General features: G+C 44.0%; 2 protein-coding genes across 4 annotated transcripts in view; both read left to right on the top strand.

Annotated features, from left to right (window-relative positions):
* Positions 1 to 3,270: 3,270 nt before the first annotated feature.
* Positions 3,271 to 14,072, top strand: ATP5F1C (ATP synthase F1 subunit gamma). 3 transcript variants are annotated; one of them, XM_073652440.1, is made up of 10 exons: positions 3,271 to 3,394; positions 4,447 to 4,481; positions 7,205 to 7,336; positions 7,475 to 7,679; positions 9,492 to 9,635; positions 9,708 to 9,772; positions 11,175 to 11,330; positions 11,463 to 11,559; positions 11,861 to 11,893; positions 13,967 to 14,072. In XM_073652440.1, exons 1-9 carry the CDS (start codon positions 3,315 to 3,317, stop codon positions 11,865 to 11,867), a joined length of 921 nt encoding a protein of 306 aa, XP_073508541.1. In that variant the 5' UTR covers positions 3,271 to 3,314; the 3' UTR covers positions 11,868 to 11,893; positions 13,967 to 14,072. The 3 variants fall into 3 exon arrangements, with proteins under 3 accessions (XP_073508541.1, XP_073508542.1, XP_073508543.1); XM_073652441.1 differs by lacking the exon at positions 11,861 to 11,893; XM_073652442.1 differs by lacking the exons at positions 11,861 to 11,893; positions 13,967 to 14,072 and having other exon boundaries at positions 11,463 to 11,563.
* Positions 14,073 to 23,330: 9,258 nt separating this feature from the next.
* TAF3 (TATA-box binding protein associated factor 3) overlaps positions 23,331 to 24,861 on the top strand; it is a 138,085-nt gene continuing 136,554 nt past the window's right edge. The window contains exon 1 of the mRNA XM_073652439.1: positions 23,331 to 23,670. Coding sequence (XP_073508540.1) covers positions 23,505 to 23,670 — 166 coding nt within the window. The 5' untranslated portion in view covers positions 23,331 to 23,504. The remainder of the gene's footprint in view (positions 23,671 to 24,861) is intronic.

The following is a 24,861-nucleotide window of genomic DNA, read 5'->3' as shown; positions in this document are numbered from 1 at the left end:
GCGGGACAAGTTGTACATTTGAATGACACCATTGATTTAACCATATAATGTACTTCAAAACGGAAAAAAAAATCCAAAAAAAGTGCAATTCCACAATGTTTTTTTGGGCATTTTATTTATCAAGTTCATTATATGGTAAAACTGACCCGTCAATATGATTCCCCAGGTTAGTACGAGTACGCTGATACCAAACATGTATAGTTTATTTTTTATTTAAATGAAAAAAAAAAATCATAAATTTGTATGAAAAAAAGTTTTTGGAATTGTCGCCATTTTCCGAGAGCTATAACATTCTCATTTTCCTGACCTGGGGCTCGGTGAGGGCTTATTTTTTAAGCACCAAGCTGATGTTTTCATTGATATCATTTTGGGTAGATATGATGTTTTGATCACCTGTTACTGTATTTTATTGCAATGTTGCGGCAACCAAAAAAACGTAATTCTGCCATTTCTTTTTCTTGTTACGCCGTTTACCGATCGGATTAATTCTTTTTATATTTTGGTAGATCAGATGTTTCTGAATGCAGCGATACCAAATATGTGTATTTTATTTTATTTTTTTTGTTTTATTTTAAATGGGGCAAAAGGGGGGTGATTTGAACTTGTTTTTTTCACTTTTACTTTCAATAGTCTCCTTGAAGCAGCGATCATCTGATCGCCTGTGCTACACACACCAGAGCTTCAGCCCTGCTCTGTATAGCAAAAATCACGATCTCCTATGAACGCCGGCCACGAGCCAGCATTCATAGGAGATTAACAATGACAGGCACAGGGGTCTTCTGGTGGTGGTGGACCCCAATAGATTCCTGTAATGTAAAATAACAAAACCAGATAGTACCTCTACTGCTCACACCACTGCTCCGGTAGGCTCCACCTCTCAGAAGACCACTCCCATTTTTGCCACGAATCATGGCTTGAGTATCATAGACTCTGCCTTTTAACCCATTATCTACCAATGTCCTTTTTTTGGGACGCCTAATTTTTTGCTTCTAGCAACTAAGATTTTCTAATTAGGTCCAATTAGGTCCAAAAAAAACAAAAAATGAAAATTGCTAATTTGGCAAGTAATGGGTTAATGCTGCTGAATGGAGTTCAATTGCATAAAGTTTATGTTCTAAGGACTTGGTAGAGAAAGGCTGTATCTCTAATGGTCCTTTATTGTATATTCAGAGATAATTGACGTGGATTTGGAGAGGATTCTGCTCCAACAGCCACATCAAAAACCATTCCAAATATTCATTGAATTGCTTCCTATTCATGTCAATGAGAAAACACGAATATAGATCCTGGATTCATCATTTGTGTTTTTTAAGGCAATTTTTACTTTTTTTCCTTGTGGTATTTACTGATGTTTTTATGCCAAATTCCTCAAAATGTCGCACACTGTTCATGAATTTGATCTTGTTCAAAAAGTGACAAAAATTGCAGCAAAGTCTTATGAGTACATACAGTCTCTCCAGGGGTGGACTGGAGAACATTTGTGACAAATTATGAATCAGGAGAAATCATAATAATAATAATAATCTTTTTATTTATATAGCGCCAACATATTCTGCAGCGCTTTACAATTCAGACAATTTACAGACATTATGGGCACTGTCCCCATTGGGACTCACAATCTACATTCCCTATCAGTATGTCTTTGGAGTGTGGGAGGAAACCGGAGAACCCGGAGGAAACCCACGCAAATGCGGGGAGAACATACAAACTCCTTGCAGATGTTGTCCTTGGTGGGATAACATCTGCAAGGAGTTTGTATGTTCTCCCCATGTTTGTGGGTTTCCTCCAGGTTCTCCGGTTTCCTACCACACTCCAAAGACATACTGATAGGGAATGTAGATTGTGAGTCCCAATGGGGACAGTGCCCATAATGTCTGTAAATTGTCTGAATTGTAAAGCGCTGCAGAATATGTTGGCGCTATATAAATAAAAAGATTATTATTATTATTATGATTTCTCCTGATTCATAATTTGTCACAAATGTTCTCCAGTCCACCACTGGAGAGACTGTATGTACTCATACGACTTTGTTGCAATTTTTGGCACTTTTTGAGCAGGATCAAATCATCTGGAAATCCTAAACTCCGCCGATAGTGGTGAACTAAAAAATAAAAAGCAGGCGAACACATAAAAAACAATGTACTTTAAAAAGGGGAAAATGAAAGATGAAAATTGCGCACACAAAAAAAGGAGCAAAACTTTAAAAACTGGGAAAAACAGGCACAGATGCAATAATGAATGGGACCCAAAAACCCTGATTCATCGTTTGCGGGGTTTTTTAAGTCACTTTTCTGTTTTGTCTTGTGGTTTTAGTTGCTCTTTTTTTTGCACCAAATTCTTAAGAATGGCGCATGGGCTTCATGAATTTTTTACGCTCTTCTTATCTATTTTTGACTCATTTTGTGACTTTTCCTCAAGAAGTAGCACATTTCCCAAAATGTACAGAAAATCACTTCCAGGAGGTGACTTGAGTACATTGATGCAAAATTTTGCAATTTTTTTTTTAAAAAAAGTCGCATTTGATGAATTAGTTTAAAACAACTGAAAAGGCCAGAAATTGGGCAAATTGAAGAATTTGTGACCAATCAGAAAGTCACTAGGAGATCACTCCCAAAAATTGTCGAAAATGCTATGATGAATCAGGCCCAAAGTGTTAATCTTATGCCGTGCTCTTGTACTCACCTGACCACTGCAGCCAGTCACTGGCTGCAGCGGTTCTCTGACTTCTGTACGGGGAAGACACTTTAGGCGCCAGTGCAGACCTGCTGAGCATCCATCGCTGGCATCGCGGGAGGTGAGTATGTCTATGTTTTCTTACTAGAAGCATTTTCATGCCTCAATTTTTTTTCCTATATTGGACAATCCCTTTTAAACGCATCAGATTTTCTACACAAAAATAAAACCTTAAATGAGCACATGGCCTGGCTGAGCTGAAGCAGAAAAAACACTTCACGCAAAAAAAAAAAAAAAACTGCTCAAAATCCGCACCAAGAACCTCAAGAAAATGTGCTTTTTTTGCTGCTTTCCGTTGTGGTATTTTCAGCCCCGAAATCCTCTAATAATCAGAGTATACCTGTTACACTATACGCATTACCATATTTGCCTTGGTACCATGTCTATGTGATACAGAATAAAATAAGAACGTATCATGTGACGGATCGAGATTACAACTGTGTCCATTCTAGCGCTGATCTACACTACCGGACTGCAGGACCTGCCAACATCAAACATGGCGGAAGTGGGCAGCCAAGGACATTGACAGGTCTCGCGAGAACTCCGCCCTCCGCTCGCTCTTCGAGGCTTAGTTGTGGCGCATGCGCGTTCTGTGCTGTCTGACCTTGCTTGCAGTCACCATGTTGTCCCGCAGCAGCGTCCTGATCTTTCAGCCACAATGGTAAGTGTCTGTGCAGGGACTGAGGGGACATTATGGGCCGTGCACAGGGCAGCCCGAGCCGGGAGTGGTAGCTGGGCTCGGTGGAACTCAGTGTGCGGCTTTTTTATGTGAACCCTGGGAACATAGACTAGGCCGCAGCCGGCCCCTGTGCTTCAAGGTGTCAGCAGTGACCGGAGGAAGGCCTCCAGTGTGCAGCTGTATGGGGTGAGAGCCATAGATCAGGATTGTAAGTCTCCCCATGTGCTGAGGGGGCAGAGACATTACCCCTGAGTACAGAGCAGGGGGCAGAGACATTACACCTGAGTACAGAGCAGGGGGCAGAGACATTACCCCTGAGTACAGAGCAGGGGGCAGAGACATTACCCCTGAGTACAGAGCAGGGGGCAGAGACATTACCCCTGAGTACAGAGCAGGGGGCAGAGACATTACCCCTGAGTACAGAGCAGGGGGCAGAGACATTACCCCTGAGTACAGAGCAGGGGGCAGAGACATTACCCCTGAGTACAGAGCAGGGGGCAGAGACATTACCCCTGAGTACAGAGCAGGGGGCAGAGACATTACCCCTGAGTACAGAGCAGGGGGCAGAGACATTACCCCTGAGTACAGAGCAGGGGGCAGAGACATTACCCCTGAGTACAGAGCAGGGGGCAGAGACATTACCCCTGAGTACAGAGCAGGGGGCAGAGACATTACCCCTGAGTACAGAGCAGGGGGCAGAGACATTACCCCTGAGTACAGAGCAGGGGGCAGAGACATTACCCCTGAGTACAGAGCAGGGGGCAGAGACATTACCCCTGAGTACAGAGCAGGGGGCAGAGACATTACCCCTGAGTACAGAGCAGGGGGCAGAGACATTACCCCTGAGTACAGAGCAGGGGGCAGAGACATTACCCCTGAGTACAGAGCAGGGGGCAGAGACATTACCCCTTGGATACAAGCTGGCATGGAGTGTCAGCTTGTATGCACTTTTTGGGAGCTCTTCATGTCCTGTAGGTCACCTTTTTGCCCTCCATAGATCAAGTAAGGTTAATGTCCTGTTTTGTGTGTTTTAGGGTTCAAGTCAGGAACATGGCAACTCTGAAGGACAGTGAGTATATATCTGATACGTAAGATGAGGGTATCCTGGACAGCGGTTCTGAAAAGGGAGGGTTTATCTAGTTAATGGGATTGTCACAAAAATCACATTATACATGTGATCGGGGGCAGGGGGGCTGTCACTTGTATTCCCAGTGATCACCTTTACCTTTTATACCACTTAGGACATCCCTTCAAGAGTCTGAGCTTTGTGTAACTGTTTGTAAACTTAGATAAGGAATCACTCTGTAATCTTTGGAAGTGCGCTGTACTTTTACTGTGCAGAAACTAAACCATAACATCCTTAAGGCCCTGTCACACATAACGAGATCGCTAGCGAGATCGTTATTGCGTCACGGTTTTGGGATCACTGGGGAGATGTCAAACATGCAGAACTTTCCAACGATCTCGGCCGCCCCAGCGATCTAACCAACGATCTCGGCGGTCGTTGGGATGCTTTCACACAGCAGCTATTTCAACGATCCACACCTTGATAGGGACTGTATTGTGTCAGAAAGGCATACATAAAATTACTTTTCCGCGCCCCCCCTCATCTCCAATTGGTGGACCCACTACGTTCTGATTGGGTGGCCTTGGTTTAACACTGCGTCTCCGGTCAGATGGGATCTCTACTGCGTCTCCATTAAAAATGGAAACTCATTTGAGACCCCAAACAATACCTACCTCGCTAAAGATGCCTGATTTCTTCAAAGTGGAGTCACAGCCGGAGAACGCTGGTAGGATCTGAAAAAACAAGGACGCAGTAGTGACCACCAATCGGGGACGAGGAGCGCAGAAAAGTCCAATTTATGCACGCCTACAGGAATGGTCCAGGAAGCTTTGTAACGATCAGCGATTTCACAGCAGGGGCCTGATCGTTGCTACCTGTCAGACATAACGAGATCGCTAGCGAGATCGCTATTGCGTCACCAAAACCGTGACTCATTAGCGATCTCGCTAGCGATCTCGTTATGTGTGACGGGGCCTTTAGACTGTATTCTTAAATGGAACTTGTCATGTTGAAAATGGTCTCTGATCAGTGAACAAGGTGTTCTAGAGCAGGAGGAGCTGATCAGATTAATGGACATTTTTTGTGAGAAATCCCTGGTGTTTGCATGCTAGTCCGGTGGGCGGTCCTACAAGTGATTGACAGTCTTCTCTGTATACAGTGCATGCAGAGATAGCTCATGGACTTCGATGAATACATGGATATCGGTGAATAAAATAGACGTTAGACAGGTTTATTGGAAAAGATTCAGTGTATCATTCTGCTCAGCTTCTCCTCTATACCATGCTGTCCACACATAGGACCTTATGTACAACGTGTCAGGTTCCCTTTATTTTTGTTCATGTGGGTAGAAATATAATGTCAGGCTAGTTCTCCTGCTAGCCTAGTAAAGGCTTAGGGTGATCCGTTTCTCAAGGAGGGTGTTTCTGGAAAAAATATAATAAACCAGCGAAATAGGATACAGGTCCATCATGTTTCCTCTCCGGTGGTTTCTGATGGCCTTTGACTACTTGTCCTGTAGTGATGATGCCACTTACATTCACCTGGCCGCTGGAGCCAATTACTAGTGGGCTTACTTCACACAATCTGACATTAGTGATTGGCTGCAGCAGGGCTGTGGAGTCGGTAAGCCAAACCTCCGACTCCTCAATTTCCATTTCCCTCATACATGGCTCATGTTTAAGTAATAAATTTACTGTAGCACAGATTCATCTCAGGTAAAAGTCTAGACCCTTAGATCAGGAATAGGACAGACATTTATAGGACATTTCATAACTTTCCCAAATTCTTTTGAAAAAATATTCCCCACAAACTGCATTGAACTACTGTACCCAATTTATTATATATTTTAGGAGTCAGAGCTGTCCATTTTATACCGGCTCCGACGCCACAGCCCTGGACTGCCGTGGTTATGATGTTTTCATTGGAACCGCAACTGAAAAGGCACTGGAGTGTCATGGAACTTAAAAGGTGACAGATGTGCCAGTAACGGAAGGACAATGGTGGAAATTCTAATGGATATTTCTCACCAGTATTACTGGGCCTTGGCACAAGTCACCATTGCTCTTTTTCTTTTGTGACTCTGCCGTAACAGCCAGAGCTGTAGAGTTGTAGTCGGTGTCCATTTTTGTGGAGTCAGAATCTGAGTCGGTATCAAATGGACAGACTCCTAAAATATATAATAAATTGGGTACAGTAATTCAATGCAGTTTGTGGGGAATATTTTTTCAGAAGAATTTGGGAAAGTTATGAAATGTCCTATAAATGTCTGTCCTATTCCTGATCTAAGGGTCTAGACTTTTACCTGAGATGAATCTGTGCTACAGTAAATTTATTACTTAAACATGAGCCATGGATGAGGGAGTCAGAGACAAAGGTTTGGCTTACCAACTCCCCAGCCCTGGTAACAGCCGCAACCTCCCCATGCCGCTGTGTACCACTTTCCTCATTGCTGTGAGTGGTATACAGCTGCTATGTTCTTTATTACAACATTAAATCTTTGCCCATGTCTAAGTGTAAGACATCTGTGGATAACGCAAGCTACGATGCTGTGCTGCCTCTATCCTACGGCAGATCCAGATGGGACCTCGTGAACCCCAGTAACTTCTGATGGGGGTAGCCAGGATCGTACTGCACTCTGCGCTGTCCTGCAGTCAGATCTTGTGAACACAGTGGATGTTATTGATCTTGGACTTTACAGATTGATGAGTTATACTGCTGTGTTACAGTCACCAGGCGACTGAAATCCATCAAGAATATCCAAAAGATCACAAAGTCCATGAAGATGGTGGCAGCCGCCAAGTACGCTAAGGCTGAAAGGGAACTGAAACCCGCTAGAGTATATGGAACCGGAGCTTTAGGTAAGTCTGTCTTGGATAACTGCATGAATTGCTCTAGGTATTTTTATTTTATACACTATTGAGTAGTGTTTCCCAGTGTCAGGCACTACCATTGAGCATGAGGCAGATGAAGATGTTGTCTTTTTCTTTTTCATGTAGCATTGTACGAGAAAGCTGAGATTAAGGCTCCTGAAGACAAGAAGAAGCATCTTCTCATCGGTGTGTCCTCTGATAGAGGCCTTTGTGGTGGTATACATATCACAGTGGCCAAAGCAATTAAAAACGAAATCTCTTCGCTTTCTGGTAGTGGAAAAGAAGTTATGATTGTTGGCATTGGGGACAAGCTGAGAGGCATACTTCAGAGGTTTGTATGAGCAGCTTGGAATATGTTCACGGGTAGAAGCTACTGAGAATTACTGCCGGAGCGATGGGATTCAGTGCTGTGAGATCTCCTCTAATACCTGGTGGGCTTGTGTGACATTGACGTTCTCAGGCATACTGCCCAACTTTAAAAGATAAGAAAGAGGCACGCATACGACAATTGTTATTTTATACTTAGCCATTTCCTTACTCTTACTCAGTCCTTTTCATACAAAAATATATCTTCTAGTATATGATGACCCCCAGTGTCCCACAGTATGATGCCTCCTCCCAGGCACCCCACCTGCCTGTGTGACCTACTTATCTGCTGCCAGTCACATCATCTCAAAATGCCTCCTGACCTGAATGTCCTTGGAGGTCCTTTAGTCTGTACATAGCCTGAATGGTGGAGTAGGGACCTGAGTCCTGAGAGCATAGACATAGCTGGATTCGAGATGTACCCCTGACCTCCCTGAACAGCACTTCCCAAAATTTGGAGCAGTCCTGCTGGATCTGGAACAGATGGGGGTGGGGGGGTATGTTTAGGTATTTAGAATGGCATTGATGCCTTTTGGAATGATTTCCTCCTTTTTCTTGCGATTTTAGGCAATAAAAATGCAAATAGAATCTGATTGTGGCTTTCAATAGTTCTGAATTGTGATATTTAGAGAATATTGAGGCTTTCTATGTAGATGGAATTTAAAGTTCACCTGAAAGCAGGATTTACCCTAGGGGGTATTAACAGCGCTCATCAGCCACCTAATACCATTTGTAATGGTCCCTATGTTGCACCAAAACCATACATGTGTGGTTAGAGGCCATGTTAAATCCTTCCCGCTGGCAGGTAGTGGACTTATCTGCGGCTGCTGTCAATCACTGCTACAGTGTGCTGGGATCACAGCTGGTGTGACTGACATCCTAGAGGGAGGAGGAGAAGAGGGACGATGACTACTTCTCCATCCTCCCTGCAGTTGTTGGAATGTTAGTCTCGCCTGGTAGGTGTGACCCCAGTACGCTACAGCAGTGGTTAATCTTTCCCTATCAAGTCCATTACCCTCAGGCAGGGAGGATGTAACAGTATGTGTTAGATATAACCAAGGGATCATTAAAGGGGTTGTCCAGTACTCGGATCATCACTTCTTGAATACTATATTACATTCCGCAGTGTAAACGTAACAGATACTCCCCTCCTGCAGCGGCGTCATTCCAGTAGTGTCAGGACTGGGTTTCCTGGTGCTCACACAACATTGTACAAGAACTCTGCAGCCAATCCGCAGTCGCTAATGCAGTTCTCACACTTCTCATCCGAGGGGATGCATCTCATTAGTGACCCCTGATTGGCTGCATTATGCCCACATGGCATAATGCGATCACGTAACCAATGGGAGATCTGGTGTCAATATCGATGGAATCTCTCTTGTGAGGGAAGTATCTGTTTCTATGGTTCTCAGTGAAAAATAAAAATGTTTAGGAGGGTAGAGGACGATCCCTTTTAAAAATGGTAGCTGATAAAGTACTACTAATACCTCTACACTAGAGTTTTTGGACAGCTGAAAAGGACCATTCTTGAGTGCCCATTGGCATCTTCTCATGACCTGAATGATTGTGACAGATGCCGACCAATTCCGGAATTTGATTTATACAGTGAAATTAGAAGCCATTGTGGTAAGAAATGTAATGACAATCTTATAGATGCCAACTTAGAGTTGTGAAGACCAACTTCAGTCACAAAGGTTAAACTGCTCTGTAATGGGAAAAGAACTTTAAACTGTTTCTGTTAACCTTTTCTAATGACCATTGTTGTCTCTTCTTTAAGGACTCATAGTAGTCACTTCCTTTTGAACTTCAAGGAAGTTGGCAGGAAGCCTCCTACTTTTGGTGATGCCTCCGTGATTGCTTCAGAGCTACTGAACTCTGGTTATGAGTTTGACCAAGGCAATGTGGTGTTCAATAGATTCAGGTACCAAGGCTGACTGTGGACTGATGGCTGCTGTGCGGTATGTCCTTGTGCTGATCACTTGTGCTCTTGTAGGTCTGTGATCTCTTACAAGACCGAAGAAAAACCATTCTTTTCTCTTGACACTGTTGCAAACGCTGGTAAGTTGTGTGCGTTTTTTTTTTTTTTTTTTTAATGTTATTATCAGGTATTAACCCCTTAGAAGATGTGCACACTACATATTCGGTGCTGGCATCATAGTGTAACTGCTGTGGGAGGCTACTGAAGTCACCAGTGCCTGCCATGCTTGTACACTTATGAAGCCTACTATAGTAGTACAGTAGCTTGTGCAAGCAATTGCAGGTTCAAGTCACCTAGGGGGTTTAATAAAAAATGCAAAACAGTATTATAATATTAAAAAAAAAAAGTGTAACTGTTCAGGTATCAACTCCTCTTCTTTTTCTGGCATGTGAATAACAAAATATAAGAACGTACCCTATGTAGTATCGCTGAGAGGGAAACTGTCCAAACTAATAATCATAATATTTATCCCTTACGGTGAACGCCAAATGTACAAAAATAAAGGACTGAGATTTTATTTATACAACCTTCCTATTTGGGCATGTAGGTCATAGGAAACTGAATAAAATGATACCTTGCTATCTGCGATTCAGTGTCTTATTTTAGAGAAATCCCATGTTTTTCTTATCTGTAAATGAGCTGTTCAGGACAATGGGCCGGACTCTGATCTGCATGAGAATCTGCTTTCAGAGCTAATTATTAATGAAAGAGGGACTTACCAGTGTGAGACATCTAACACAGGACAGGGGAACTGAACTTTGTCTCATAACAAACATGTTAGCAACTGCAGCTCTCACAGCTCTGCTGTATTGCAGTACTAGTTCCTGTGAGATAGAAGCTGAGAGGAACCTGCAGATGTGTCCGGTATAATCACACACAGCTCTGCAGAGAGCGGCCATCACACATCACACTGGTAACGCCTCTGTCATGTAAAATAATCTCTGGAGGCAGATTCTCATTCAGATCAGAGTCAGGCCCATAGTGCTGAACAGCTCATTTGCATACAATAAAAATGTGGATTTCTCTGTAATAAGTCATTTGATTGCATGTATCAAAGTATCATTTTATTCCGTTTCAAATGACCCACATGGCTTAGGCTTACCCTGTTGTGACCACTAAACATTTGACAGAGCTGTATACTTTTCTGCTCCGCAGCTGAGCATATACAGCCATTGCCAGCTCCTTGAACAGCGGATTGGCAGGGTTGCTGAGTGATGCGTCCCAACCAATTGGATATTGTAATCTCCCTGACCTACAGAATATAGTTGCCATTATTTTTACTGCAAATGAAACGCTAAAAAAAAAGGAAAATTAAAATTCTGCAATTCTTTTTTTTTTGGGGGGGATTTTATTTTTAATTTGTTGGGAATGACAAAATGAAAGCAAGAAATAAAAATAAAAAAATGGCTGCAGTGGCAAGGGGCAAAAATGTCTGACTTCCTTTTTACTTTAAATGGCTATGTGGAATTTGCTTACTTCCAGACAGCATCTCTGTGTATGATGACATTGACGCAGATGTGCTGAGGAACTACCAGGAGTTTACCTTGGCCAATATCATCTACTTCACACTGAAAGAGGCCGCCACAAGTGAGCAGAGCGCCAGGATGACCGCTATGGACAATGCAAGCAAAAATGCTTGTAAGTCAATGAGTTTTCACTTTGGGAGAAGATACATTGGAGAATTGAACAACATCTCTTTATGGTTTTTGCCCCTCGTTTCTGTACACAAATTACAGTTAATGAAATTATTTTTTTTCCCACTTTCCGTAGCTGAGATAATTGACAAGTTGACATTGACTTTCAACCGCACCCGTCAAGCCGTCATCACCAAGGAGCTTATTGAGATCATCTCTGGTGCTGCTGCCCTGTAAGTACATGGCGGGCACTTGTAAAGTCTGACTTATTGGCTGGTAAAACAGGTAGGAATAATCACCAAGACATTTTGCCGTAGATGTCAGACTAGACCACAGTATAAGTAAAAGGTGCACTGTTAGTATTTGTACTTTTTAACTTCTGTGCTGTTTGTATATGTGTTTTGGCTGAATGCTGTGGTCTGCATGTAATTCTGGAAGCTGACCAATGAAGACCTAACCTGTAACGTACATCTGTGTCCGGTTTTTGCATGGTGTGCCTTAACCTGCCTGTTTTATTTCTAACACTTTTACCAGGGGATGAACAATACAAGCATGAACTGTTGTCAGGTAATGATGTCCTCCTAAGACATTAGTAATAATTGATTGGTTGCAATTTACTGGCGACATAGGGGATTAGGGGGAGCTCTTCTTCTTTTTGTTTTCCAAGGGACCCTTTTCTGTATACATTGCTGATTGTTTAATTTACATAAATCCTTTGCAAAAAAAAAAAAAAAGGGTCTGTCATATTTTGGAATCATGCTCTCAACTTAAAGGGATTGCCAAACTATGATGATAAGACTACAAACTCCTCTGTCTGTTATCAGCATTTTCATAATGTTGAGTTGATCGCTAGGTGTCTGTCCATCACCTATAAAGGTATAGATGGCTGCATGTTATTCAGAAAATAGCACTACATGAAGCCCCGGTATCCCATGATATGATGCATCACTCCTCTGAATCATTGCGAGCACCAGGTGCTTTTGTGCTGTGGATTTCTGCAGTGGCTGATATGGTGAGGTCTATAGTTGGACACCAGCCCTGCCATGGTTGTTCCTGACAGTCCTCCTAGTATACAGACCGGTATTATCCTATACATCATTCTTGTTCCCAGCTCTTAGACTCCCTTTAGTCTTTTATCACCCACAAAATACTAACAATCAATTAAAACGGATGTAGGGGAAAATCATACGTGTAGTATAACTTTTAGTGGTCCAGTTAGTATAAAAAAGGATTTAGTTTTTTTGCACCCTTGGTGTAACCAAGGGCTCAGTGCACTATAGCCCCCCTTAGATCACATACTGAGAATTGTCATATCTTGATCGACAGCTCTCAAGCAAGTACTGCCTGAAGTTTACAGCCGTGCGTGTGCTTAGTGATATTGCTGGCTCCTGTCTGCAGTAAGGTACCAAGCGGCGGCTACAGACCGCCGCCAGAGATGCCTCTTCAATAATATTATGAGCGCGGCTGCAGGGTCCGTGCAGTGACAGAGCCGCTGATTGAGTTCAGTGCTGTCAATCAAGATATGACAATCAGTGGCACTGCATGGACACAGCACAGAGTCAATGTTGGCTCTCATCGATGGCTGCGGCCACAGCTCAACACTGTACTGCTGGAAAGAGCCAGCAATAGCTGTGTGAGCTCTGCTGCGAAGAGGAAGCAGTGTGCACGTGAGTGCTGTCAATCCAGATATCATTGTGCTAGGATGCAAATTGTAGGAGTATCAGGGATTCACTGAAGGTCCCTCATTTGCATACAAAATAGTTAATTTTTAGATGGCTCCACCCTGGATTAGAGGCTGATGTGCTGGGTAACATGTTTTTTTTCTGTTTTGTAATGGTTCCCCATATATTAGCTTATGAAGTTTTTTATGGAAATGTCCCTTTTGGACCACAAGGGTGGCAATCAGATTTTTCTCAGTGGGCTTTTACCATTTCTCTGGCCAATCCATAAGAAAGCCGTGTAACAGGTGGAAAAAAAACAGAATCTGGCCCCAGAGAAACAGGGATTCCCAGTGGGATCACATGAGATAAAAAAAAAATTTCAAAAGATCACTCTGAGGATCCCTGTTTTGTTCTTCGCTGGGGGCGTATTCTGTATGGGAAACTGGCAACAGAACTGGCCTGCTGTATCTGCTCAATGTGGATGGGGGACTAAAGTGCTGAACATGAAAGATGCTTTATAACATTTTCTTAAGGGCACTTTCACTCCTGGTAAAAAAAAAAAAACAACCCAAAAAACAGAAGTGCAGATGGAACAGGGAAAGGTATAATGGAAATACTCCCATCTTCCATGTCTTAGAGCCACTCCTAGCTGGCAGAAATCCTACCGTAACACGTCTGCTAGTCCCTGTTCTGTAAATAGTGTAGCTGTCATTCTCTTGGTGGTATAAAAAAGGCTTAAAAGGATTTCATCCAATGTTATTACTGGGATCTGTGCATTTCAATAGCAATCTATATAGGCATACATTTCTAGAGAAAAACAATAGTTTGTATTTTAGCAGCTCGGCATAACTGCCCTACTACATGTGCTTGTCTCTACCTTGCTACAAATGCCATCTCTCCATATTTTAATTGTAACTGTTTTTATTCTGTTTATTAAAGTAATGAAATATTTAACCAAAATTCTTTTTTCGTCTTTCAGATAATGTACCATCAGCGTGTCTGGATGTCAGCGTCTAAAGGGATTGATTTATTGTGGAGAGAACCAATATTTGTAAATTATATTGCAATAAATTGCTTACCTGGAATGATTGTATGGCTGTGCTGCAGTGTATCGTTTTATTCAATTCAGTGTCATCATCTACAGTTAATATAAGGAACACGCTGCTCCTATAGCCTCACATCAAGAGATGGGAATCTGTCAGCAGAATTTCACCCCCAAACGACTTAAATGCACATGTAGCTCTTTCAAAGACAAGTCCTGCAATATCGTTACATGGCCAGTCCATTCCTCTGTTACTGAGAAATCAGTGTTTGAATTGATAAGCAAATAGGGCTTTAGATCTGAGGCCTCGGTCACTCCAGCTCTATTCCCTGCCCAGCGCTGCCTCCTTTTGCTTGACTGACTGCTTCTTTGCCTGAAGTCATAGAACATAGAGGCTGTCAGTCAAACAGGAGGAGGCAGTGCTGTGAAAGGAATAGATCTGGAGTGACAGATGGCATATCGATTCAAACACTGATTTCTCAGTAATGAAGAATTGGACTGGCCATGTAATGGTATTGCTGAACTTCTCTTTGAAAGAGCGACATGCACATTTACATAATTTGGGGTGTGAAATCCTGCTGACAGATTCCCTTTCAAGGGTATTCTTATTTCATACAGTGATGGCATATCACTAGGGTCTGACTTCTGGAACACATGCCAAACCTGATAAGGAAAGTGTCACAATGCAGACTAAGGTCTCTTTTACACGTTAGTGTGTCCGGTACATGTGACAATTTCCACATGTACCGGAGACACTGACACACATAGACCCATTCAAATGAATGGGTCTGCTCACATGTCAGTGTGTTTCCACGGACCGAGTGTCCGTATGCTCGACACGTAGACATGTCCGTTTTTAGCCGGTAGCACGGATCACACAGACTCGTTCAAGTCAATGGGTCCATGTAAACACATGCCGCACTTGGATGCCATCCATGTGACACGTACTGGCGTTTGGGAATCAGCAGTACAGTTAGCGCTGTTCCCAAGTGCCGGGTGCTGACCGCTGCCCTCATAATAGTCCCCTGCCGACACTGCGATCAGCACCAGCAGGGAACAATGTTGAGAGTTGTAATAGTCTGATCCCGGTGTTTCCACCTTTTAAAAATAAGAATAAAATAAAAAAATCAATATACTCACCTATCCTAAGTGTCCCCCGCTGTAATCCATGCGACTGCTCACGCTGAGAATGACTCCTGCAGCAAGCAGTGTCCTGTCACTCGCTGAGCGCAGCTTCGGGGCCCGCTCGCTGCATGAGTCATTCTCCCCGACTCCTCTGCTGAGCATTCGCATGGATTACAGCAAGGGACACTTAGGACAGGTGAGTATATGGATTTTTTTATTTTATTCTTATTTTTACAGGTGGAGATACTGGGAGCAGATCACGACTCATCATTATTCCCTGTTGGTGCTGATCGCAGTGCCGGCAGGAGACTATGATGAGGGCAGCGTTCGGCACCCGGCGCTTAGGAACAGCGCTAAATGCTGGTACATGTGCTCCTGATGTGGCACATGGGTGCCACACAGGTGGACACGGATATCTCCGGTACGGGTTTTTCCGGTACCGAAAATATCCGGACGTGTGACACCGGCCTGAGTGTGTGGATATGAAATGCACATGGGCACATAACAGATCATACAGTGATGGCAGTGATACTCCCAATTCATGAGATGGAAATCAATCTATAGGACCATTTGTAAAATTATATATGTACAGCAGCAACAGTCCATGCGATGTTTGGCAAAGCTAGGCCCCCTCCTAAAGATTTTAGGAAGACCTTAACTCTGAAGAAGTATGGTACACACTTCCATTAGCCTTGGAGCGATGCTTTAGTATTATTTTTGAGCATTTATAATTTAGGTTGGCCCATTCATACCAGCCAGGTGCAGTTTCTGAATTCACATCAGACATGATGGTACTAGGCAGTCATTTCTTAGGATCATAGATTACCGTCAATCTTTTCAGTTGCTGCCAAAAAGATATCACCTTCGGTGCTCAGCTTCCACTCATGGATTTGGCTTGCAAATAAAAATGCAAACCCCTGCTGTGTAAACATGGCCTGAGGCCAATTAAAAAGGGCCATAGCTTTGACCTAATTTTAAGACATATTGGCTGTTTATTTAAAGCCTATCGGACAGTATTTATCATTGTATGCAGGTATAGTAAGGCCATGTTCACATGGATGTATTCTGCATAATTATTTTATCTTTTATCTACTAACTAAATACTGCTGTGTGAAAGTCATCTATATCTATGTGCTGTAAAATCAAATGTAAAAAGCCACCTACAAACTTAATGGACAAACATGGACATGGGAATGTATGTGTATGTGTTGTACTCCATAAAAGAGAAAGACTGCTGACATATGGTCGCTATGTATGAATAATTTATTGGTGTGGACAGCTACAGAAACAGTCGCTATATTGTTTTATATGGGACTTTATGCTGAAACTAGTTGGCCATATCGTAGTCGCTTATAATATAGCAGTTACACATCTTATGGAAACAAGGCTGTAATTCACACACACGTTACCTACAATCCCCAAAAATGACACATTAAAGGGAATCTGTCAGCGAGTTTTTGCGATGTAATCTGAGGACCGTATGATGTAGGGGTTAAAACAGTGAATTCAACGATGTATCACATGTCCAGCTGTGTTTATTTATACTGAAGCTTTACTCACCTGGTGATTATCATTGCTGTGACTAGCTGGCCATGATGCTTGCAAGTCTGACTCCGCCCCCTTCTGTGATGAGCAGCTCACTGTCTATAGACTATGTACATACACAGGAAAAGGAAAAACCAGCTCACCGCAATCCATGTTCAAATGGTCCTGGAGCACAGAAAGGCGTCTTTGCCGGTACATAGTAGAAATGGCAGAAGGAGGAGTCCAGATTCACCGGATAAAACTGCCCTTTATTGGTGAATACACTCAAATCCAAAGGTGAAGATAAAAACATGGCTGGAGTATCCCCAAAACTTCATTATTAAAAAGATGACAGCGTGCCTCGGCCATCAAAGCATTTCTGGTGTGATACACCCTTAGACATAGAAGTATTGTAATCACAGGACCGATAGACGTGTTCATGATATGCAAATGATGGAAACAAAAAAAATGGAAGCAACATTTTCAAAAGAGATTTCATTAAGGATCACGTAAGAACTTATACTCCTTGGCTGCTATCAGTGAGGTTAGTAATGGTCGCCTGAGGTGTGTTCTGCTACACTGAATGCATATTTACATGGAAATCATCAAGATCTGCTGCTGGCTGCTCCCTTTTCAATTGCAAACCAATATTGTCTCAGATGTGTTTGATGGAAGACAAGTAAAGAGATGCTGCAGGCCATGGTAGTACTTTTGGGCCAAGCAGACTGCAGTTACTTCAGCAACATACGGCCTGACATTGTCGTGTTGAAAAACGGCTCTTGGGACATTAAAAAACATCACTGGTTCCATGACCAAATCAATGTAACGCCAAACTGCTAGTGTACTTGGAATGAACAATAGAGGAGTCTGACTACATTATGCAACCCTACACCATAATCCTAAAGCCCCAGTCTCACATAGCAAGATCGCTGCTGTGTCACGGTTTTGGTGACGCAACAGCGACCTCACCAGCGATGTCGCTATGTGTGACACTTTGCAGCGATCAGGCCCCTGCTGTGAGGTCGCTGATCGCTGCAAAGTGTCCTGGACCATTTTTTGGTCGTTGCCCTCCCGCTGGCCAGCACACATCGCTGTGTGTGACCAGCGGGAGCAGCGATCAGGCTGGTAACCATGATAAACATCGGGTTACTAGGGGCACACGCGCACCTAGTAACCTGTTGTTTATCATGGTTACGAGCCTGCTAAAGTGAGCGGTAACCTCCCGCTCACTGTAGCAGAGTGGTAACCATGATAAACAACGGGTTACTAGGAGAGCGTGTGCCCCTAGTAACCCGATGTTTACCATAGTTACCAGCCTGCTCCTGCTTCAGCAGGCTCGTAACCAGGAGCAGGACATCGTGGAAAGATTCTTTCCACGATGTCGCTGCTCCCCTGATCGTTGGTGAGCCTGCCTGTTTGACAACTCACCAGCGACCACAAAGCGACACAGCAACGATCCCTGACAGGTCGTATCGTTGTCTGGATCGTTGCAGCGTCGCTAAGTGTGACGGGGCCTTAAGAGTTGGACGATAGTGATGTTTCCTTGTGAAGGCTTCTTCACTATATTATGTGGTCTCCAGAGGGCAAATTGAATGGAGGCCTGTCCTCTTCAATGATGACTTCAACTTTTTTTTTTGACATAATGATAAGCCAGAGATTAGCAACGCCATGCAGAGGCCTTTTTGAGGAAACATCTCGCTTATCCTGTTCTAAGGATTATGGTGTGGGGTGGCAAAATGTATGTAAGCCTACCTATAGCTTGACTTTTACATTAATTTGGTGGTGAACAATGGTACGGCCATTTCTTCTAAGTGTCTCAGGAGCTGTTTTTCAAAACACGTGGCTTGGTCTAAACGTGGCATGGCCTACACGTACTAACATGGTCTTTAGCATTGCCAGACCTGTCTCCTATCGAGCACCTCTGGACAGCAATTGGAAAGTGAGCTGCTAGCAGTGGATCTTGATGATTTGCGAGCCCGAGTGCATTCTCCGTAGCAGAACATTCCTCAGACAACCATTAATAAATTAATTGATGGCAATCAAGGCATATGTGTATTTCTACAGGTGGCACTCATATCAGATACTGAATAAATTTAAATCTTTTAAAATTGTTTAATTTTTTTCATCATTTGCATATCCTTAACATGTCTATCGATCCTGTGATTTCCATAATTCCATGACTTTTTCTACTTGTTGCAATTTCAATGTTGAGGAGTATAGAGAGAGAGCATGTATAATGTAAATCTAATGGAGGACACAAAACTACTTGAGGCTGCCATCTTTTTTCCACGTATGCTGCAATTGTCTCCTATTTTTACACATAAAATGTATAATTTATACTTCATAACTCCCAAATTATATATGACCGTGTGATGGTGCATTTGGCTGTTTTGCGCACTGTTCATACTTTACTATATAGTGATGCTGTTTGTGCTGGGCAAAGGTTAAACTTGGCAACCAAATAGGGCAGCATCCTGATGCAGTCAGTGAAATGATAATGGGTATGTTTGCTATCCTGCAAGATATTTTGTAACTTGCAAGGACTGTGATCAGGGGAAGCCCTGAGCGACATTGAAACCACGGACACAAGGAAGCATTTTGTTGGAGTTGCTGGAGACCTCTTATATATTGCATTCATGATTGCCAACTTGAATTTCTTTTTTGGATAGTTTCTCAAAAAATCACAGACAGCCAACTTTTTTAAAGGACACATTAGAAAACTATAATAAATCAATAAGATTATAAGTAATACATGTCTATGGCCCACAATTCTGATAGGAAGACATTATCTGCATTCACTGTTAACTGTAAAATGATGAAACTCAAAATAGCTTTACGAGTTTCTCCAGCTTCAAAAAAATCACAGGTGCAACAATTTTGTTTGGACGGTTGGCAACCATGATTGCATCTCGAGTATTAGTTCAGAAAAGCATGGTGGATAGTAATATGAACAACCTCTTATTTGAGCATCCCTGGTAAATCCAGTGTTAGATCAGAAAAATGATGGACAGCATTGTGAGCAGCCTCATCTTACCTCAGCATCCCTGGTGTCTCCAGTATTATATTACAAAATCATGATGTACAGCAGTGTGAGCAGCCTCTTCTTTCCTCAGCATCCTGGTATCTCCAGTATTAGTTCAGATAGACAGGGTGGACAGCAGTGTGAGCAGCCTCTTCTTATCTCAGCACTCCTGGCATCTCTAGTATTAGATTAAAAAGACATGGGGGACTGCAGTGCGATCAGTCTCTTCTTACCTCAGCATCCCTGGTATCTCCAGTATTAGATTAGAAAGACATGATGGATAGTAGTGTGAGCAGCATCTTCTTACCTCAACATCCCTTGTATCTCCAGTATTAGATCAGACAGACAGGATGGATAGCAGTATGAGCAGCATCTTCTTACCTCAGCCTTCCTGGCCTCTCCAGTATTAGATTAGAAAGACATGATGGATAGCAGTGTGAGCAGCATCTTCTTACCTCAGCATCCCTGGTATCTCCAGTATTAGATCATATAGACAGGATGGATGGCAGTGTGAGCAGCCTCTTCTTATTTCAGCACTCCTTGTCACGCAAGGTGTGGGAAAGACTAAGTGCAACACGAAGGGAAGAGGGGAAGGGAGCCCAGATACTAGGGAAAGGGGGAATTGGAGACCTCCTAGGCTGATCTGATATCACCCTGTCTCCTCTATAGTCCCTATATTGGTTCCTCACCAAATGCCGCACAGGGACCTAAACCCTGTATTTCCCTAGAGCTTGGCCCTGGATAGGGAAGGGGGATGAGCACTAGTCAGTCCCCACTAACAACTAAAGACAACAAGGGAGACAAACACGGGGGAAAGTAACTTAGCTTGAGCCGACTTCAGAGAGATTACACCACACCTCCTCCTAGCTCTTGAGAGGAAGTAAACAGACTGCAGTAGCTCCAAGCCTTCACAAGGGAACATGTAACATAGTAACATAGTTTTAAGGTTGAAGAAAGACTAAGTCCATCTAGTTCAACCCATAGCCTAACATGTGAATATCACCGGCACCACCCCGTGGCAAACAAAGTATTTAAACACCGAGGCCTGGGTGTCAATTAGCAGGAGGGAGGTAGCCGCTGGGTCCTAGAGTGAGCCAGATCTAAGAAGGTGTCTGTAATGCCAAACGAAGAGAACTTCCGCAACCAACTGCAGGGCGACTGTCTGTCACATCTGGCACACCCGTGACACGCCTGGTATCTCCAGTACTACATCATATAGACACGGTGGACAGCAGTGTTAGCAGTCTCTCCTTACCTCAGCATCACTAGTATCTCCAGTATTACATCATATAGACAGGGTGGACAGCAGTGTGAGCAGCCTCTTACCTCAGCACGCATTTGATCTCCAGTATTACATCATATAGACAGGGTAGACAGCAGTATGAGCAGCCTCTTCTTACCTCAGCATCACTGGTGTCTCCAGTATTAGATCAGATAGGATGGATAGCAGTGTGAGCAGCCTCTTCTTACCTCAGCACTCATTTGATCTCCAGTATTACATCATATATTCAGGGTGGACAGCAGTGTTAGCAGTCTCTTCTTACCTCAGCACTCATTTGATCTCCAGTATTACATCATATATTCAGGGTGGACAGCAGTGTTAGCAGTCTCTTCTTACCTCAGCATCACTGGTATCTCCAGTATTACATCATGTGGACAGCAGTGTGAGCAGCCTTTTCTTTCCTCAGCACTGATTTGATCTCCAGTATTACATCATATAGACAGGGTGGGCAGCAGTGTGAGCAGCCTCTTCTTACCTCAGCATCACTGGTCTCTATAGTATTACATTATATAGACAGAGTGGACAGCAGTGTGAGCAGCCTCTTCTTACCTCAGCACTCATTTGATCTCCAGTATTACATCATATAGACAGTGTGGACAGCAGTGTGAGCAGCCTCTTCTTACCTCAGCATCACTGGTGTCTCCAGTATTAGATCAGATAGACAGGGTGGACAGCAGTGTGAGCAGCCTCTTCTTACCTCAGCATTCATTTGATCTCCAGTATTACATCATATAGACAGGGTGGGCAGCAGTGTGAGCAGCCTCTTCTTACCTCAGCATCACTGGTCTCTATAGTATTACATTATATAGACAGAGTGGACAGCAGTGTGAGCAGCCTCTTCTTACCTCAGCACTCATTTGATCTCCAGTATTACATCATATAGACAGTGTGGACAGCAGTGTGAGCAGCCTCTTCTTACCTCAGCATCACTGGTGTCTCCAGTATTAGATCAGATAGACAGGGTGGACAGCAGTGTGAGCAGCCTCTTCTTACCTCAGCATTCATTTGATCTCCAGTATTACATCATATATACAGGGTGGACAGCAGTGTTATCAGTCTATTCTTACCTCAGCATCACTGGTATCTCCAGTATTACATCATGTGGACAGCAGTGTGAGCAGCCTTTTCTTTCCTCAGCACTCATTTGATCTCTAGTATTACATCATATAGACAGGGTGGGCAGCAGTGTGAGCATCCACTTGTTACCTCAGCATCACTGGTATCTATAGTATTACATTATATAGACAGTATGGACAGCAGTGTGAGCAGCCTCTTTTTACCTCAGCATCACTGGTCTCTATAGTATTACATTATATAGACAGTATGGACAGCAGTGTGATCAGCCTCTTCTTACCTCAGCACTCATTTGAACTCCAGTATTACATCATATAGACAGGGTGGACAGCAGTGTGAGCAGCCTCTTCTTACCTCAGCACTTGGGCTATCTTCAGTATTAGATCAGATATTCAAGGTGGACAGCAGTGTGAGCAGCCTCTTCTTACCCAAGCATCACTGGTATCTTCCGTATTAGATCAGATAGACAGGGTGAACAGCAGTGTGAGCAGCCTCTTCATATCTCAGCATCCCTGGTATCACCAGCATTCGATTAGATATGGAGGACAGCAGAAGCAGCGGCCTCTTCTCCTGCTATGTACAATATTAGATCAGAATATTTATTGGGAGCAAATCTTTTTTGAAGGGCGCAGTCCTGGAGAACCCCATGTCTGGTTTGTGCCCAGTGTAGAACCTCTGGGGTGACACCCAGGTGGACAAGGAGCAAACAGAGAAGTGTAATGGTGGACAGGCACAATACTGGGCATAGGGAGAACAGGGAGACTGAAGCACCCCGCTAAGAAGACTCGGTGTCTATGGCAGGCTGTGTACAGCGGACTGGGAATCCCGCATATAAGGGGGTAGCAGAGCGTTATCACTACTGACCTGATGCAGCAGGATGTAACCATCAAGAGCGAAAGGATTTCTGGATTTTAATAGCAAGTACACCAGTCCCATCCGGTATAAGCTCTATTAATGTATGCATTGCGTATTGTAGAGTCTGATGACAGCTGCTGTAATGGTCTCCTGTCTGATTACTATTTGTCTTCATTTTCCATTGTGATATTTTCTGGAGGGGTAAGGGATAATATGGGGGGTCTCAGCAGTAGAAATCCGGCGGCTCCGGATATTTTGCAGCCGATTCTGTCACTTTCCTCCTATGTCTGGTATTTTGCCCTGGAGCAAAATGGTGATCAGCAGCCCAAGTGTGAAGGCCATGGTCCTCCGCCTCGTTATAACGCCGCCTCCTGGGAGCAATGGCTGATGCCAGAGCAGCAGATGCGGCCGGAAGCTGCTGATCGAACAGCTCGGGGATGGATTGGCACGGACTGCTGCCTGTGCTAAGCAGCGACAAGAGGGAAGGCCAAGATGGCTGCACGGGCGAGAGCGCGGAAGGGGCCGTGCGGATAACCGGGTGGAAAACGGAGAGAGCGGCGCCTGCGCGTGTGATGGGCGCGGGATAAGCCGGGATGTGTGAGAGCTACTCGCGCTCGCTGCTGCGGGTGTCTGTGGCGCAGATCTGCCAAGCCCTGGGCTGGGACTCCGTGCAGGTCACCGCCTGCGACCTGCTCACCGATGTCCTGCATAGGTACCTGCAGCAGCTGTGCCGGGGAGCCCACCGCTACTCCGAGCTGTGTGAGTACCCGCCGCCGAGCCGCGCTCTGCTGCTGCTGCTGCACATATGGCGGCACTGCCTGTGACTGCCCTGCTGGGCACACCAAATGCTGCATGATACGCCTGAGCCCTGGCGTCTGCCAGCCATGTGTGGCACCAGGGGCAGAGTGGCTGGTTGCCCTTAGTAACCCATCCTGCTATTCTGGTTCCTGTTGGAAAGTTATTTTGCGTTGCTATGGGCAGCTGTGCTACTCCTGATCGCTGGCACATGCTGTATCCATCGGTGTCACACATCTAAGTGATGGATTATGCCATTGTTTAAAGGGGTGTCCCTTACCATAAAATTTTGATCGCTGGGTGTATTCTATTTAAAAACAAAAAACCCCATGCATTACTCACCCTCCCCAGGTCCGGCACGGAGTTCTCACTGCTGCTCTTGGTGTTTGTTGTGGTCTGCATTGCTGATGTCATGTTGATGGCACTGCAGCCAATCAGCGAGCTCTTGTCTTTGAGGCTATGTTCCCCTCCAAACGCTTTTGGTGAATATTTTACATTGCATATTTTTGAAAAAACCCAAGTAAGGGTTCGTGCACACGATCAGTAATGGCTGCGGATTGGACGCAGCACACTTGCCCTATGTACAATCTGCAGCGGTCAGATGTTACAGCATAGTGGATGGATTTGTAGAAATCCCATGCTCACTATGCGTCTCCGTGCACCTGCAGACACTGACATGTGGCGTGTATTTACTGACCGCAGCATGTCAATTTCTCTTGCGGAGGCGCTAGTCTCCACGAGAGAAATTATATACAGTGCAATGTATAGGCTGCAATGAATCCACATGGTTCGATGAATACATGTGGATTCACCTGTGTGCAGCACTTTGGACACAGCATAAAGTATACTGCGTTCAAGCACTGCCACTACTGACCGTGTGCACATAGCCTATTTTACTAAATGGGTGCATAAAATCTGCAACATCAAAAGCTCATCGTGGGAACGTGGCTGTTTTTTTGTCAAAGCAGGGAGAGCCTCTAATCTCACTGACCGTCTGCCGCTTTGTCAACTTGACATCAGTGTTGTAGCCTATGCCAGTGCCAGGTGCAGCGTCAGATGCCAAGTGTTGGAACTGAGAAGGGTGAATAAAGCACTTTTTTTTTTTTTTTTTTTCCTATAACAACTGACCCTCCTGGTCATTAGTACATGGGCACA

This window comes from Phyllobates terribilis, unplaced genomic scaffold (assembly GCF_046119375.1).
Source record: "Phyllobates terribilis strain yellow unplaced genomic scaffold, ASM4611937v1 Scaffold_11__3_contigs__length_659146591, whole genome shotgun sequence".
NCBI classification, from domain to species: domain Eukaryota; kingdom Metazoa; phylum Chordata; class Amphibia; order Anura; family Dendrobatidae; genus Phyllobates; species Phyllobates terribilis.
This window is presented reverse-complemented; position numbering and strand designations above follow the sequence as displayed.

Excerpts from the sequence above, each read along its gene's own strand:
- ATP5F1C (XM_073652440.1), top strand. The coding sequence starts at position 3,315 with ATGCGCGTTCTGTGCTGTCTGACCTTGCTTGCAGTCACCATGTTGTCC. Across the intron at positions 3,395-4,446 it reads CTGATCTTTCAGCCACAATG|GGTTCAAGTCAGGAACATGG; the intron begins GTAAGTGTCTGT and ends TGTGTGTTTTAG. Across the intron at positions 11,331-11,462 it reads CAATGCAAGCAAAAATGCTT|CTGAGATAATTGACAAGTTG; the intron begins GTAAGTCAATGA and ends CACTTTCCGTAG.